Source organism: Chlorocebus sabaeus, chromosome 9 (genome assembly GCF_047675955.1).
Source record: "Chlorocebus sabaeus isolate Y175 chromosome 9, mChlSab1.0.hap1, whole genome shotgun sequence".
NCBI lineage: Eukaryota > Metazoa > Chordata > Mammalia > Primates > Cercopithecidae > Chlorocebus > Chlorocebus sabaeus.
In genome coordinates, this window is record NC_132912.1 from 121,755,839 (window position 1) to 121,770,387 (window position 14,549).

A 14,549-nucleotide genomic window follows, 5' to 3' on the forward strand; every position below is an offset into this window, starting at 1 on the left:
ACATATGCTAGAAGTGAGGACAGAGTGTCAGAGCAGTTGACTGAATCCCCTTCCAGTTCCCAAGTGAGACTGAATCCCTTAAATTAAAAGAGCTTGGTCAGGCGTGGTGTCTCACGCCTGTAATCCTGGTACTTGGAATGCCAAGGCGGGTGGATCACTGAGGCCAAGAGTTTGAGACTAGCCTGGCCAACATGGTGAAACCCCATCTCCACTAACAATACAAACAATTAGCAGGACGTAGTGGTACAAACCTGTAATCCCAGCTATTCAGGAGGCTGAGGCAGAAGAATTGCTTGAGCCTGGGAGGTGGAGATTGCAGTTAGTGGAGATCACACCACTGCACTCCAGCCTGGGTGACAGAGCAAGATTCCGTCTCAAAAAAAAAAAAAAAAAAAAAAATGGCTGGGTGCAGTGGCTCACACCTGTGCCTGTGATCCCAACACTTTGGGAGGCCAAGGCGGGTGGATCACCTGAGGTCAGGAGTTCGAGAGCAGCCTAACCAATATGGTGAAACCCTGTCTCTACTAAAAATACAAAATTAGCCGGGCATGGTGGCTTGCACCTGTAGTTCCAGCTACTTGGGAGGCTGAGACAGAAGAATTGCTTGAATCCAGGAGGTGGAGGTTGCAGTGAGCCGAGATTGCATCACTGTGTTCCAGCCTGGGCGACAGAGCAAGACTCCATCCAAAAAAAAAAAAAAAAAAAACCATAACAAAACTTCCACTCTAATGGCTCCCTTGGCTGACACATAACCAATCTATGATGGAATCCAATTACAGAAACAAAGATGAAAAATAACCACATTTGACTCACAGGAACCTGGGATTGGACTTTGTGGGGTCTGAAGTGCACTTGTCCACGTGGCCGGTTTAGGCACTTTCCAAATCTGCTTCAGTGCCAGTAACTTACTATTTTTCTGCAGAGCAAGGAGTCAGCAGTCTGTGCAAAAAAGAATTCACACGACAGGCCTGAGGGTGATATCCATAGAAAGTCTGCTGGCCAGGTTGGCCCATGGCTGTGCCTGGAAACTTGGACTTCTGTAGTGTTCCCAGCATTTCCAGAACTGATAGAACTGATCAGAGTGATGGACTATGCCTGAACTATTTGTACATACAATGTGGTTCATGAGAGTCTGGAAATTTGGTATGAGCTAGGCAGAGGGTACTTATGTGACTGGCTCCCAGTAAAAACTGAGTTACTTGGTGACTGAGTTCTAACAAACTTCTCTGGTTGATAAATATCACAAGTATTGCCACAACTTGTTGCTGGAGGAATTAGGTGTGTCCTATATGACTCCACCAGGAAATAACTCCTGGGAACTTGGCCCTGGTTTCCTCCAGACATCACCCCATGTGTTTTTTCCCTTTGCTGATTTTGCTTTCTATCCTCTGGCTGTAATAAATCATAGCCCTGAGCTGGGGATGGTGGCTCACATGTGTAACGCTAGCACTTTGGAGGCTAAGGTGGGTGGATCACTTGAGGCCAGAAGTTTGAGATCAGCCTGTACAATAAAGTGAGATCACATCTTAAAAAAAAAAAAAAAGAGCTAGGCATGGTGGTGCCTGCCTGTAGTCCCAGCTACTCAGGAGGATGAGGTGGGAGGATCACTTGAGCCTGGATCAAAGCTGCAGTGAGTCGTGATGGCGTCACTGCACTCCAGCCTGGGTGACAGAGTGAGACCCTGTTTCACAAAAATAAAAATGTATATCATAGCCATGAGTATAGCTATATGCTGAATCCTGAGAATCCCCCCAACGAATCATTGAGTTTGGGGGGTGGTCTTGGGGACCCTTTGTATTCTTATCTATAAAATTAGACTATTCTTATCTATAAAACTAGCATAAAGATTTTCCGTGATTCAAATCTTTATTGGGAGAGTCATGGAGGAAAGTATGGTTAGCTCCATTTGATCACTGAGAAAACATGCACAGAAAAGATAGGCAACATGTGTGAGGTTTTGCAGCTAAGATGGGCAAGGGGGGGTTGGAACTCAAGTTGTCTGTTTCCACACTCCAGCTCCATCTGTCTGTGACAGCGCAGAGGTCATTCTTACTTCTAAAGGTTGGGGATGCGTCGCCTCTGCTCTCTCCACCTTCTATTCTCTCCACCTTTTCCCTTCAGTCTGGTATACCTGTCTGGCAGGTGAGACAGCACATGTGGAGAAATAGGAGGGAAGGAGGTGTCAATTCCAGGTATCATCCCACTCACTGGAGCCTGGACACACCCTTCATTATCTTTCCCCTCCCTGCACCCACTGTCATCTCCCTCTCCTTTGTTTTATTATCTGTTCATCATCATCTTCATCCTCATTTCTTTTCTTTTTTTTTTTTCTGAGATGGAGTCTCTGTCACCCAGGCTGGAATGCAGTGGTGCGATCTTGGCTCACTGCAATCGTCGCCTCTTGGGTTCAAGTCACTCTGCCTCAGCTTCCTAAGTAGCTGGGATTATAGGTGCCCACCACCATGCCTAGCTAATTTTTGTATTTTTAGTAGAGATGGGGTTTCACCATATTGGCCAGGCTAGTCTTGAACTTATGACCTCAAGTGACCCACCCACCTCGGCCTCCAAAGTGGTGTTATTACAGGCATGAGCCACCACGCCCGGCCAGTCCTCATTTATTTTCTAAATGCTTCCTGTTACAAATATTTGCACAATGTGCAAAGGAAATCAAGTTTTACTGATCTTGTGTTCTTGCTAATTTAATGGAAAATGACTCTCCAAGCCCAAATGCCACACATAATTATATCATGTATTGTGGGGTAAATGTGTCTCTGTAAGACTCAACAAATGACCTTGGTGAAGCAAAAAGGATAGGAGATCTAGGGCATTTTTTTTTTTTTTTTTTTTTTTTGAGACGGAGTCTCGCTCTGTCACCCAGGCTGGAGTGCAGTGGCGTGATCTTGGTTCACCGCAAGCTCCGCCTCCCGGGTTTGCCATTCTCCTCCCTCAGCCTCCCGAGTAGCTGGGACTACAGGCGCCCACCACCATGCCCAGCTAATTTTTTTTATTTTTAGTAGAGACGGGGTTTCACCGTGTTAGCCAGGATGGTCTCAATCTCCTGATCTCATGATCTGCCCGCCTCGGCCTCCCAGGGTGCTGGGATTACAGGCATGAGCCACCGTGCCCAGCTGGGCATATGGTTTTAACATATTTTCTCATCATTTCTGTTTATCATGTTTCATCAAATCTAGAAATGCTATCAACGATGATGTATCATTATTTTATACACCCCTTGGGAAAAAAAACACTATGAATTATAATTGTAAAATGCATCCCAATTTCAGAGACTTTTTATTTAAACAACTGGAAGCAGCCAGCATGGTGGTTCACACCTGTAATCCCAGCACTTTGGGAGCGTGGGGCGGGTGGAGAGCTGGAGCTCACAAGTTCAAGACCAGCCTGGGCAACATGGTGAAACCCCATCTCTACTAAAAATTCAAAAAAAAAAAGAAAAAAAGTATTAGCCAGGCGTGGTGGTGCACACCTGTAGTCCCAGCTGCTTGGAAGGCTGAGGTGGGAAGATGGCTTAAGTTGGAGAGGCCGAAGTTGCAGTGAACAGAGATTTTGCCAACTCCCAGATCATTCAGGGGAACAAGCTGCCCCAGGAGCAACAAGTTAGGGCTGGTCCTGAGGTCCATGACTCCACACACACACACGCCCCTTGTTGCCTTCTCTCTGCAGTATTGGTATTCCTGTGGGTATCTGGCACATTTCCTCTTAAACCCTTCTCACAAAGGGACGTAATTGTATGTTTTAATTCCAGACAAGGGACTGAGTGGCTGGCCAAGGAAGACTAAGCAAACTCAAGGGGCCCACACCTTGACTGCAGAGAGAAGAGAGGGGTTACCTTCAGTAATTCAAAGTTTTGCCGGCTTCTCTTTTGCAAGAGAAGAGGAGGAAACCCCCACAGAAATACAATCTCTGGCAAGGCAATCCATATACATCGAATACAAATTACCAGCCAGGCACAGTGGCTCTAACTTGTAGTCCCAGCACTTTGGAAGCCAAGGTGAGTGGATTGCTTGAGCTCAGGAGCTTGGGACCCGCCTAGGCAATCTAGTGAGACCCTGTCTCCGCTAAAAATACAAAACAATAGCCAGGCTATTTTGCACACCTGTGGTCCAAGCTACTCTAGAGGCTGAGGTGGGAGGATGGCTTGAGCCCAGAGGGCAAAGGTTGCAGTGAGCTGAGATTGCACCACTGCACTCCAGTCTGGGTGAAAGAGCCAGACCCTGTCTCAAAAATAAGTAAATAAATAAACAAATAAATAAAGAAGACATAAATAAATGAGCTCAGGAGTTTGAGACCAGCTTGGGCAACACAGTGAAACCCCATCTCTACAAAAAATACAAAAATTAGCAGAGCGTGGTGGCGCGTACCCGTAGTCCCAGCTACTCAGGAGGCTGAGGTGGGAGGATCGCTTGAGCCCAGGAGGCAGAGGTTGCAGTGAGCGGAGATCATGCCACTGCCCTCCAGCCTGGGCAACAGAGTCAGATCCTTTCTCAAAAAGAAAACAAAATCAAACGACCCCCAAACCCTCCAAATTACCTAAGGGTAGCTACATTCGTTTTCTCAGGCTGCCATAATGAAGTAGCACAGAGTGAGTGGCTTGAACAACAAAAATGTACTTTCTTTTTTTTTTTTTTTTTTTTTTTTTGAGACGGAGTCTCGCTCTGTCACCCAGGCTGGAGTGCAGTGGCCGGATCTCAGCTCACTGCAAGCTCCGCCTCCCGGGTTCACGCCATTCTCCTGCCTCAGCCTCCCGAGTAGCTGGGACTACAGGCGCCCGCCACCTCGCCCGGCTAGTTTTTTTTTTTTGTATTTTTTTAGTAGAGACGGGGTTTCACCGTGTTAACCAGGATGGTCTCGATCTCCTGACCTCGTGATCCGCCCGTCTCGGCCTCCCAAAGTGCTGGGATTACAGGCTTGAGCCACCGCGCCCGGCCACAAAAATGTACTTTCTCACATCTCTGGAGGCTAGAAATCCAAAGTCAAGGCACGTGGGCAGGTTAGTTCCTCTGCTGCCTCTCTATTTGGCTTGCAGATGGCTGCCTTCTGGCTACCTCTTCACCTATGCTCTTTCCTATGTCCACGCAGGCCTCTGGTGTCTCTCTGTGTCCATGTTTCTTCTTTTTTTTTTTTTTTTTGACAGTGTCTCGCTCTGTTGCCCAACTGGAGTGCAGTGGCGCAATCTTGGCTCACTGCAACCTCTGCCTCCCGACTTCAAGTGATTCTCCTGCCTCGGCCTCCTGAGTAGCTGGGATTACAGGCACCTGCCAATATGCCCGGCTAATTATTTTTGTATTTTTAGTAGAGACAGGGTTTCACCATGTTGGCCAGGCTGGTCTCAAGCTCTTGACCTCAAGTGAGCCACCTGCTTCAGCCTCCCAAAGCGCTGAGATTACAGGTTTGAGCCATTGCACACGGCCCACATTTCTTCTTTTAATAAGGACATCCATTAGATTGATAGGGCCCACCATGAATGGCCTCATTTTAACCTAAGCACCTCTTTAAAGGCCTCCAATACAGTCACTTTCTGAGGTACTCAGGGTTAGGGCTTCAACATATGAATTTTGAGGGGACACAATTCAACCCAGAACAATAGCTGAAATATGTTAAGTTTTTTTTTTTGAGACGGAGTCTCGCTCTGTCGCCCAGGCTGGAGTGCAGTGGCATGATCTCAGTTCACTGCAAGCTCCACCTCCTGGGTTCACACCATTCTCCTGCTTCAGCCTCCCGAGTAGCTCAGACTACGGGCACCCACCACCACGCCTGGCTAATTTTTTGTATTTTTATTAGAGACAGGGTTTCACCGTGTTAGCCAGGATGGTCTCGATCTCCTGACCTTGTGATCTGCCCGCCTCGGCCTCCCAAAGTGCTGGGATTACAGGTGTGAGTCACTGCGCCCAGCCGAAATATGTTAAGTTTTATATAATACTCTGGAAGGTTAAGGCAGGATTGCTTGAGCCTAGGATTTCAAGACCAGCTGGGGCAATATGGCGAGACCCTATCTCTACAAAAAATAAAACAGGCCGAGAGTGGTGGCTCATGCCTATAATCCCAGCACTTTGGGAGGCTGAGGCAGGTGGATCACCTGAGGTCAGGAGTTCGAGACCAGCCTGGCCAACATGGTGAAACCCCCATTTCTACTAAAAAAAAAAAATTAGCCAGGTGCAGTGGCTCACGCCTCTGATCCCAGCACAATAGGAGGCCAAGGCAGGAGCATCACTTGAGGTCAGGAGTTCGAGATCAGACTAGGCAACATAGTGAGACCCATCTCTACAAAAAAAATTTTTTAATTACCTGGGCGTGATGGTGGGCGCCTGTAATCCCAGCTACTCAGGAGGCTGAGGCAGGAGAATGGCTTCAACCCGGGAGGCAGAGGTTGCAGTGAGCCGAGTTTGTGCCACTTCACTCCAACCTGGGCAACAAGGTGAGACTCTGTCTCAAAAAAAAAAAAAAACCTTGACAATACACCACCAACTCGTATCAATCTGCACCTCAAATATCTGCTTTGGATGCAGGGCACTGCCATCCAGCAAAGTGGGACAAAGATGTACCTTTTTTTTTTTTTTTTTTTTTGAGACTAGGTCTCACTCTCTCACCCAGGTTGGAGTGCAGTGGTACAGACATGGCTCGTTGTGGCCTCAGCCTCCCAGACTCAAGTGATCCTCCCACCTCCGCCTCCCAAGGATCTGGGACCACAGGCACACACCACCACGCCCAGCTAATTGTTTTATTTTATTTTATTTATTTATTTATTCTACTCACCAATTGTCTGTCTTCCCCAGTGGACTGCTCTGTCTTGTTCAGCCCTATGAGGTATCCCTAATGCCTTATTAGGCCCTCAATTTTATTTTTGTTTTCGGGATGGCTGGATGAAGGAATGGATGGAGACCCTTCCTTCATCCTCAGGACGCCCCTTTTTAGGAACAAGGTGTGACCTGTTCTTTTGAGCTTGACTAGACGGCAGAGGTAGAACAAGGAAAGCCTAAAACGGGAAGAAAGATTGGAGTGTATTGAGAAGAAGGATGAAGAGCTGGATTAGAGAAATTGAGGGAGGCTGCGGAGACTCAAGGAGGTTTCCAAGGGCGAAGGGCCAAGGGCAGAAGAGGAGGGGAGCTGCATCCATCACGTCCTGACAGGTAGGACTCGGGCTGGAATAGGTGGGCCTGCGGGTGGGGCGGGGCCGACGTGGGGTTGATGGTCCTGTGATTGGGCAGGGCGGGAGGGAGGCGGGTCCTACGGCGGGAGGCGGGGCCTGTGATGGGCCGGGGAGGGAGGCGGGGCCTGTTATGGGGGCGGGCCCTACGGCGGGGCGGGGAGGGGCGGGGCTCGGGTGAGAGGCGGGTCCTGCGGGCGGCAGCCAGAGCTGGGCGCCGCGGCGGCGGAAGATGGCTGCGGCCGAGGTGGTGGACACTCAGCTGATGCTTGGAGTCGGGCTGATCGGTGAGGACGTAGGCGCCCTGCCTGGCAAGCCCGCACCCTGGTTCTGCCTCTGCTCCACCTCGGCCCGGGGCAGCCCTGGCTCCCGCGGCCCCTGGCGCCGCCCGCATGAGGAGGGCGCGGCCCCCTCCCTGTTGGGCCTGGACTGGGAGCTGCGGAGCCCGGCCTCCTTGGCGCAGGGGACCCGGCCCGCCGCCGTCGCCCGCCCGCCCGCGGCCGCCTGTGGGGCCCTTCCCGCCTGAGGGAACCCGGGGACCTCCAAGATCCCAGGGTGGAGCTCACCCTGCGCGCCCAGGCTGGGCGGCTGCGAGGGGCGCTGCGCGGGCAGGGCCGGGCCGGGCGGGAGCGGCCGGCTGGCGGCGCGGCGCGGCGCGGAGGAGGTAGGGCCCGGTTCTCCCGAGCCGTGCGCGGGCGGCTGCCTCGGAGCCACGGGTGACTGTGGGACCGGGCAACTGAAGACTACTGGGCCGGGTGCTGCGCGTAGTACACACGTTGTCTCCTTTTAGCTCTCACCAAGGACCCAGGGGCCGTGGGAAACGTCTGACGCGCACTTCATGGAGGAGCAAATAGAGGCCCAGGCGGTCATTGTGCACCGACACACTATAGGCAGTACAGAGCCGGGCGTGGGACCCTCGCAGTCTAGCCCAGAGCCCCCAACCCCCCACCAGTGGAGAGCTCCTGCATCATGTGATCGAGCTTGTGCATAAAGCAGGAGTTTCTGCACAATCGTGTGAGGTGGAATCTCGGTTAGCTCTGAGGAATGTAATTATCTTCCATAATTAAAAAATAATCACATTGGGATCTTTGGGCAGCCTCGTGCAGTGTTTAGGGGGTGGAACCCCTTGGTTCCCTTCGAAAAAGTTTTATTTTCCCGAGATTTTTGCACACCCCTAAACTCTTTCTATTCCCCAAGTGTACAATAACATTGCTTAGGCTTTAGCAAAACTGAAGAAATATGCTGATTATTTTTCACTGCCTCGAAGCAGTGCGTTTATATGGGAATCGCTTACTGTATTTCTTTTTCTTTCATCTTTTTTTTTTTGTTTGTTTTAGGCAGGGTCTCCCTCTTATCCAGACTGGAGTGCAGTAGCGCAATCACCGCTGTCTGCAGCCTCCACCTCCCAGGCCCAAACTGTCCTCCCGCCTCGGCCTCTGAGTAGCTGGGACCTCAGGCGTGCACCACCACGCGATTAATTTTTGTATTTTTTGTGGAGATGGGATACCGACATGTTATCCAGGCGGATTACTGTATTTATTTCTAATGTGATTTTCAAACTGCTTCAAAACAAAACCTAAATAACTTAGTTTCTCCAGAAGGTACTTTTGAACGAAGGCTAAGTTAAACTATCTTTACTAATAGCAAATAAAAAAATGACATAAGATCATGTTTTGAACTCAGCAGTTTTTTTATTATTCACATTAATATGAATTTAAAAGGGGTTTGCAGCCAGCCTGGGCAACGTGGTAAAACCCTGTCTCTACAAAAAATACAAAAATTAGCCAGGTGTGGTGTGCCTGTAGGTGGGAGGATTGCTTGATCCCAGGAGGCAGAGGTTGCAGCGAACTGAGATCATGCCACTGTACTCCAGCATGGATGACAGAGCGAGATCCCCCACCCCGTCTCAAAAAAAGAAATTAAAAAAAAAAAAAAAAGAGGCCAGGCGTGCTGGCTCATGCCTGTAATCCCAGCACTTTGGGAGGCTGAGGCAGGTGGATCAATTGAGGCTGGAAGTTGATCAGCCTGGCCAATATAGCGAAACCCCTGTCTCCACTAAAAAGGCAAAAAGTTAGCTGGGTGTGGTGGTGCACGCCTGTAATCTCAGCCACTTGGGAGGCTGAGGCAGGAGAATCACTTGAATCTGGGAGGTGGAGGTTGCAGTGAGCTGGGATCGTGTCACTACACTGCAGCCTGAGTGACAGAGTGAGACCCTGTCTCTAAAGAGAAAAAAAAAAAACAAGAGTGTGGGTGTCTTTTTTAATATAATGATTTATTTTCCTTTTGGCAGATACCCAGTAGTGGAATTACTGGGTGGAATGGTAGTTCTGTTTCAATAACAATTTTTTATTTGTAGTTTTTAGAGACAGGGTCTCTGTTGACTAGGCTGGAATGCAGTGGTGCATAGCTCATGACAACCTCTGAATCCTGGGCTAAAGTGATCCTCCCACCTTAGCTTCCTGAGTAGCTGGGACCATAGGCGTGCACCACCATGCCCAGCTAATTAAAAATTTTTTTTGTAGAGATGCAGTCTCACTATGTTACCCAGGTTGGTCTGGAACTTCTGGTCTCAGGCGATCCTCCTGGCTCCCCAAAGTGTTAGAATTATAGGCATGAGCCATTGTGATTGGCCTAAACAATTTTAAATACAAAATTCACACAGTTGGTGTGCAACATGGTTTGAAAGATTTCACTATTCATCTCCAGTTTTGTTTTCGACAGACCTTTTCTATGTATTTATTAAGAATTATTCAGCTGGGCATGGTGGCTCACACCTGTAATCCCAGCACTTTGAGGGGGCGAGGTGGGTGGATCATCTGAGGTCGGGAGTTCGAGACCAGCCTGACCAACATGGAGAAAACGAAACTCCCTCTCTACTAAAAATACAAAATTAGTCAGACGTGGTGATGCATGCCTGTAATTCCAGCCATTCGGGAGGCTGAGGCAAGAGAATCACTTGAACCTGGGAGATGGAGGTTGCAGTGAGCTGAGATTACTGCATTGTACTCCAGCCTGGGCAATAAGAGCAAAACTGCATCTAAAAAGAAAAAAAAAAATTATTCCACCCAGCACTTTGGGAGGCCGAGGTGGGCAGATCACCTGAGGTCAGGAGTTCAAGACCAGCCTGGCTAACATGGCGAAACCCTGTCTCTACTAAAAATACAAAAATTAGCCGGGCATGGTGGTGGGCACCTGTAATCCCAGCTACTCCGGAGACCGAGGCAGGAGAATCGCTTGAACCTGGGAGCCATGATAGCACCAGTACACTCCAGCCTGGGTGACAGAGTGAGACTCTGCCTCAAAAAAAAAAAAAAAAGAATTATTCCAACTAGATAAAAACTTAATATAATTTTAGTTTATAAGCATTTGTGTGAGAGGAGATGGGGAGAAACTCTAACGATCTCTCTCTTTTTTTTTTTTTTTTGAGACCGAGTTTCACTCTGTTGCCCAGGCTAGAGTACAGTGGCACGATCTTGGCTGACTGCAACCTCTGCCTCCCAGGTTCAAGCAATTCTTGTGCCTTAGCCTCCCGAGTAGCTGGGATTACAGGCATGCCCCACCACACCTGGCTAATTTTTGTATTATTAGTAGCGACGGGGTTTTTCCAGATTGGTCAGGCTGGTCTCGAAGTCCTGACCTCAGGTAATCCACTTGCCTTGGCCTCCCAAAGTGATGGGATTACAGGCGTGAGCCACCGTGCCCGGCCAAAACTACCTTATCTCTAAGCCTGAATTTTCATTCATGGTTTGTTATAAAAACTTTTTACTCAGGTGGCCTGTGATTCAGGATCATGACAGCTAGATAATTTGAGCAGTAGAGATAGGTGGGAATTTGGGGTCTCAAGTACTCTAAGTTGCTTTGTAAAATGGGGTGTTAAAACTAATTCCACTAAGTGTTTCTGAGTAACCAATCAATTCACTTCCTTGCTGCTGTTTGACATTCTCACAGTGACCATCTTTCCACCGTAGAAAAGGACACAAATGGAGAAGTTCTGTGGGTGTGGTGTTATCCTTCCACGACAGCCACATTAAGGAACCTGCTGCTGAGAAAATGCTGCCTTACAGATGAAAACAAACTTCTCCATCCCTTTGTCTTTGGTCAGTACAGAAGAACATGGTTTTATATCACAACAATTGAAGTTCCAGAGTCTTCCATTTTGAAAAAGGTATGATTGCAAGAAGGTAAAAAAAAAAACCCAAAATAGGCTGGGCACAGTGGCTCACCCCTGTAATCCCAGCACTTTGGGAGGCCGAGGTGAGCGGATCATGAGGTCAACAGATCAAGACCATCCTGGCCAACATGGTGAAACCCCATCTCTACTAAAAATACAAAAATTAGCTGGGCGTGGTGGTGCACGCCTGTAGTCCCAGCTACTCAGGAGACTTAGGCAGGAGAATCGCTTGAACCCAGGAGGCGGAGGTTGTAGTAAGCCGAGATCACGCCACTGTCCTCCAGCCTGGCGACAGAGCGAGACTGTAGCTCAAAAAAAAAAATAAAGAAAATATTAAATATTATTTTCATTGGGAATATTCTCTTTCACACTTCACTCTCATTCATTCTGTAAATATTTATTATTGTCTATTATATGACAGACCCTGTAGTTGATATAGTGGTGAGCAGTACAGCAATATGTGGTCTTTTCCCCTTTTTTTTTGTTTTTGTTTTTTTGAGATGGAGTTGTTCTCTGTTGGTCAGTCTGGAGTACAATGACACAATATCGGCTCAGTGCAACCTCTGCCTCCCAGGTTCAAGCGATTCTCCTGCTTCAGCCTCCCAAGTAGCTGGGATTACAGGCACCCACCATCACGCCTGGCTAATTTTTTGTATTTTTAGTAGAGACAGGTTTTACCATGTTTGTCAGGCTGGTCTTGAACTCTTGACCTCAGATGATGTACCCGACCAGGATAAATTCAGAATTTAGAAAGGCAAGCTGAGTGTGTTGGCTCACGCCAGTAATCCCAGCATTTTGGGAGGCTGAGGCGGGTGGATCACCTGAGGTTGTGAGTTCAAGACCAATCTGACCAACATGGAGAAGCCCCATCTCTACTGAAAATACAAAAAATTAGCCGGGCGTGGTGGTGCATGCCTGTAATCCCAGCTACTCAGGAGGCCTGCAGCAGGAGAATCTCTTGAACCCGAGAGGCAGAGGTTGTGGTGAGCTGAGATTGCGCCATTGCACTCTAGCCTAGGCAACAAGAGTGAAACTCTGTCTCAAAAAAAAAAAAAAAATTTAGAAAGGATGTTTAAGGCAGCTCAAGTATGAAGCAGACTTTTCTTGGTGTGTTGTTTGGTATGAACAGTATCAGTGTGACATGTGGAAGACTAGGATGTGGTAATCGTGGACTTTCCTAATCCCAAGCAACCAGCAGGTTTTTTCAAAGAATAGAATATTGGAACAAAGTGGCTGAGCCTCTGGCATGTACCCAGACAGACATTTTTTCCTGTTTTAGGGCTAATGTATAGCCAATAGTGGGACTCTGTGAAACATGACTAGAATACCAACTTAAATTTAAGAAATTACATTTAAAATAGCCGGAAGGTAACAATTTAGAAACTGTAGAAGGCTTAAGACAAAGCAGATTCATAGTTACAAAATATAAAAAATATAAATTTGCAAGAAGATAGGTTGTGTGTGTTTTTTTTTTTTTTAAGATGGGAGTTTTGCTCTTGTCGCCCAGGCTGGGCGTGCAGCGGCATGATCTTGGCTCACGGCAACCTCTGCCTCCCAGGTTCAAGCCATTCTCCTGCCTCAGCCTCCTGAGTAGCTGGGATTACAGGCATGTGCCACCACGTCCAGCTAATTTTCTTTCTTTCTTTTTATCTTTTAACTTCAATTTTTAATTTTTATTTTTTGAGTCAGAGTCTCATTTTGTCACCCAGGCTGGAGTGCAGTGGTGCAATCATGTCTCACTGCAGCCTTAATCTCCTGGGCCCAAGTGACCCTCCCACCTCAGCTCCCTGAGTAGCTGGGAGCACAGGCGTGCATCACCATGCCCTGCTAGTGTTAAAATTTTTTGTAGAGATGAGGTCTCACTCTGTTGCCCAGGCTGGTCTTGAACTCCTGGGTTCAAGTGTTCCTCCTGTCTTTTCTCCTAAAGTTCTGGAATTACAGGCGTGAGCCACTGCATCTGGCCAAAAAGATAGGTTTCAATATGTAATGAAATCTTTGGTTTGTTGCTCAGTAAGTTCTTTTTATTTATTTTTTTCTTTTTTTTTTTTTTTTTTTTTTGTTTTGAGACGGAGTCTCGCTCTGTCGCCCAGGCTGGAGTGCAGTGGCGCAATCTCGGCTCACTGCAAGCTCCGCCTCCCGGGTTCACGCCATTCTCCTGCCTCAGCCTCCCGAGTAGCTGGGACTACAGGCGCCCGCCACTGCGCCCGGCTAATTTTTTCTATTTTTTAGTAGAGACGGGGTTTCACCATGATCTCGATCTCCTGACCTTTGTGATCCGCCCGCCTCGGCCTCCCAAAGTGCTGGGATTACAGGCGTGAGCCACCGCGCCCGGCCATTTTTTTTCTTTTTTTGAGATGGAGTCTTGCTCTGTCACCCAGGCTGGAGTGCAGTGGTATGATCTCGGCTCACTGCAACCTCTGCCTCCCAGGATCAAGCGATTCTCATGCCTCAGCCTCCCAAGTAGCTGGGATTACAGGCATGCGCCACTACCTACTTTTCATTTTAAATGTATCTCTTCAAAGTTTTGTATTTCTAAAATTCTGAATTTTGTCTCATTAGTGGAAATACTAGGTATATGATTATCAGAAATTTATAATAATAGAGGCATATAAGTAAATGAAGCTTCTTTTCTTTTTTTGAGACAAAGTCTCACTCTGTTGCCCAGGCTGGAGTGCAGTGGCACGATCTCGGCTCACTGCAACCTCTGCCTCCTGCGTTTAAACAATTCCCTGCCTCAGCCTCCCAAGTAGCTGAGACTACAGGTGCTCGCCACTATGCCCGGCTATTTGTATTCGTTAGTAGAGACGGGGTTTCACTGTGTTAGTCAGGATGATCTCGATCTCCTGACCTCGTAATCCGCCCGCCTCGGCCTCCTAAAGTGCTGGGATTACAGGCGTGAGCCACCGTGCCCAGGCAGTCTTTTTCTTTTAATACTGTTATGTCTTAAACAAAAGGTTTGTTAGAATATAGTAATAAAAATTCTGCTAAAACGTCTTTAAAAAGTGTGGTTTTTTTTTTGTTTCTTTTGAACAGGTGACTCATTTTTCTATTGTTCTGACCACCAAAGATTTTAACCCAGAGAAGTATGCTGCCTTCACTAGGATATTGTGTAGGTCTGTATAAAAATTGTATTAAATGCTAATATACAAAATGAAGACCTTAATATAGTTAAATAGCAGATTTCTACACTGAGAAAGCAAAGTTCAGCCTTGTGTC

The 14,549-nt window shown here is 47.8% G+C and overlaps 1 protein-coding gene and 1 long non-coding RNA gene across 3 annotated transcripts in view; one reads left to right on the plus strand and one right to left on the minus strand.

Annotated features, from left to right (window-relative positions):
- Positions 1–1,820: 1,820 nt before the first annotated feature.
- LOC140712531 (uncharacterized) lies at positions 1,821–7,172 on the minus strand. Its single transcript, XR_012094133.1, has 3 exons — positions 6,772–7,172; positions 6,304–6,441; positions 1,821–2,135 (listed from the first exon to the last, which is right to left on the minus strand). It is a non-coding gene; the product is annotated as an uncharacterized lncRNA (long non-coding RNA).
- Positions 7,173–7,349: 177 nt separating this feature from the next.
- The window catches only part of DENND10 (DENN domain containing 10), a 32,056-nt gene continuing 24,856 nt past the window's right edge, over positions 7,350–14,549 (plus strand). The window contains exons 1-3 of one of the 2 annotated variants that reach the window (XM_038009605.2): positions 7,350–7,449; positions 11,131–11,327; positions 14,367–14,446. In XM_038009605.2, the coding sequence (XP_037865533.1) occupies positions 7,395–7,449; positions 11,131–11,327; positions 14,367–14,446 (332 nt within the window). In that variant the 5' untranslated portion in view covers positions 7,350–7,394. Of the gene's footprint in view, positions 7,450–11,130; positions 11,328–14,366; positions 14,447–14,549 lie in introns of those variants that run through there. The other variant, XM_038009606.2, reaches the window with a different exon arrangement.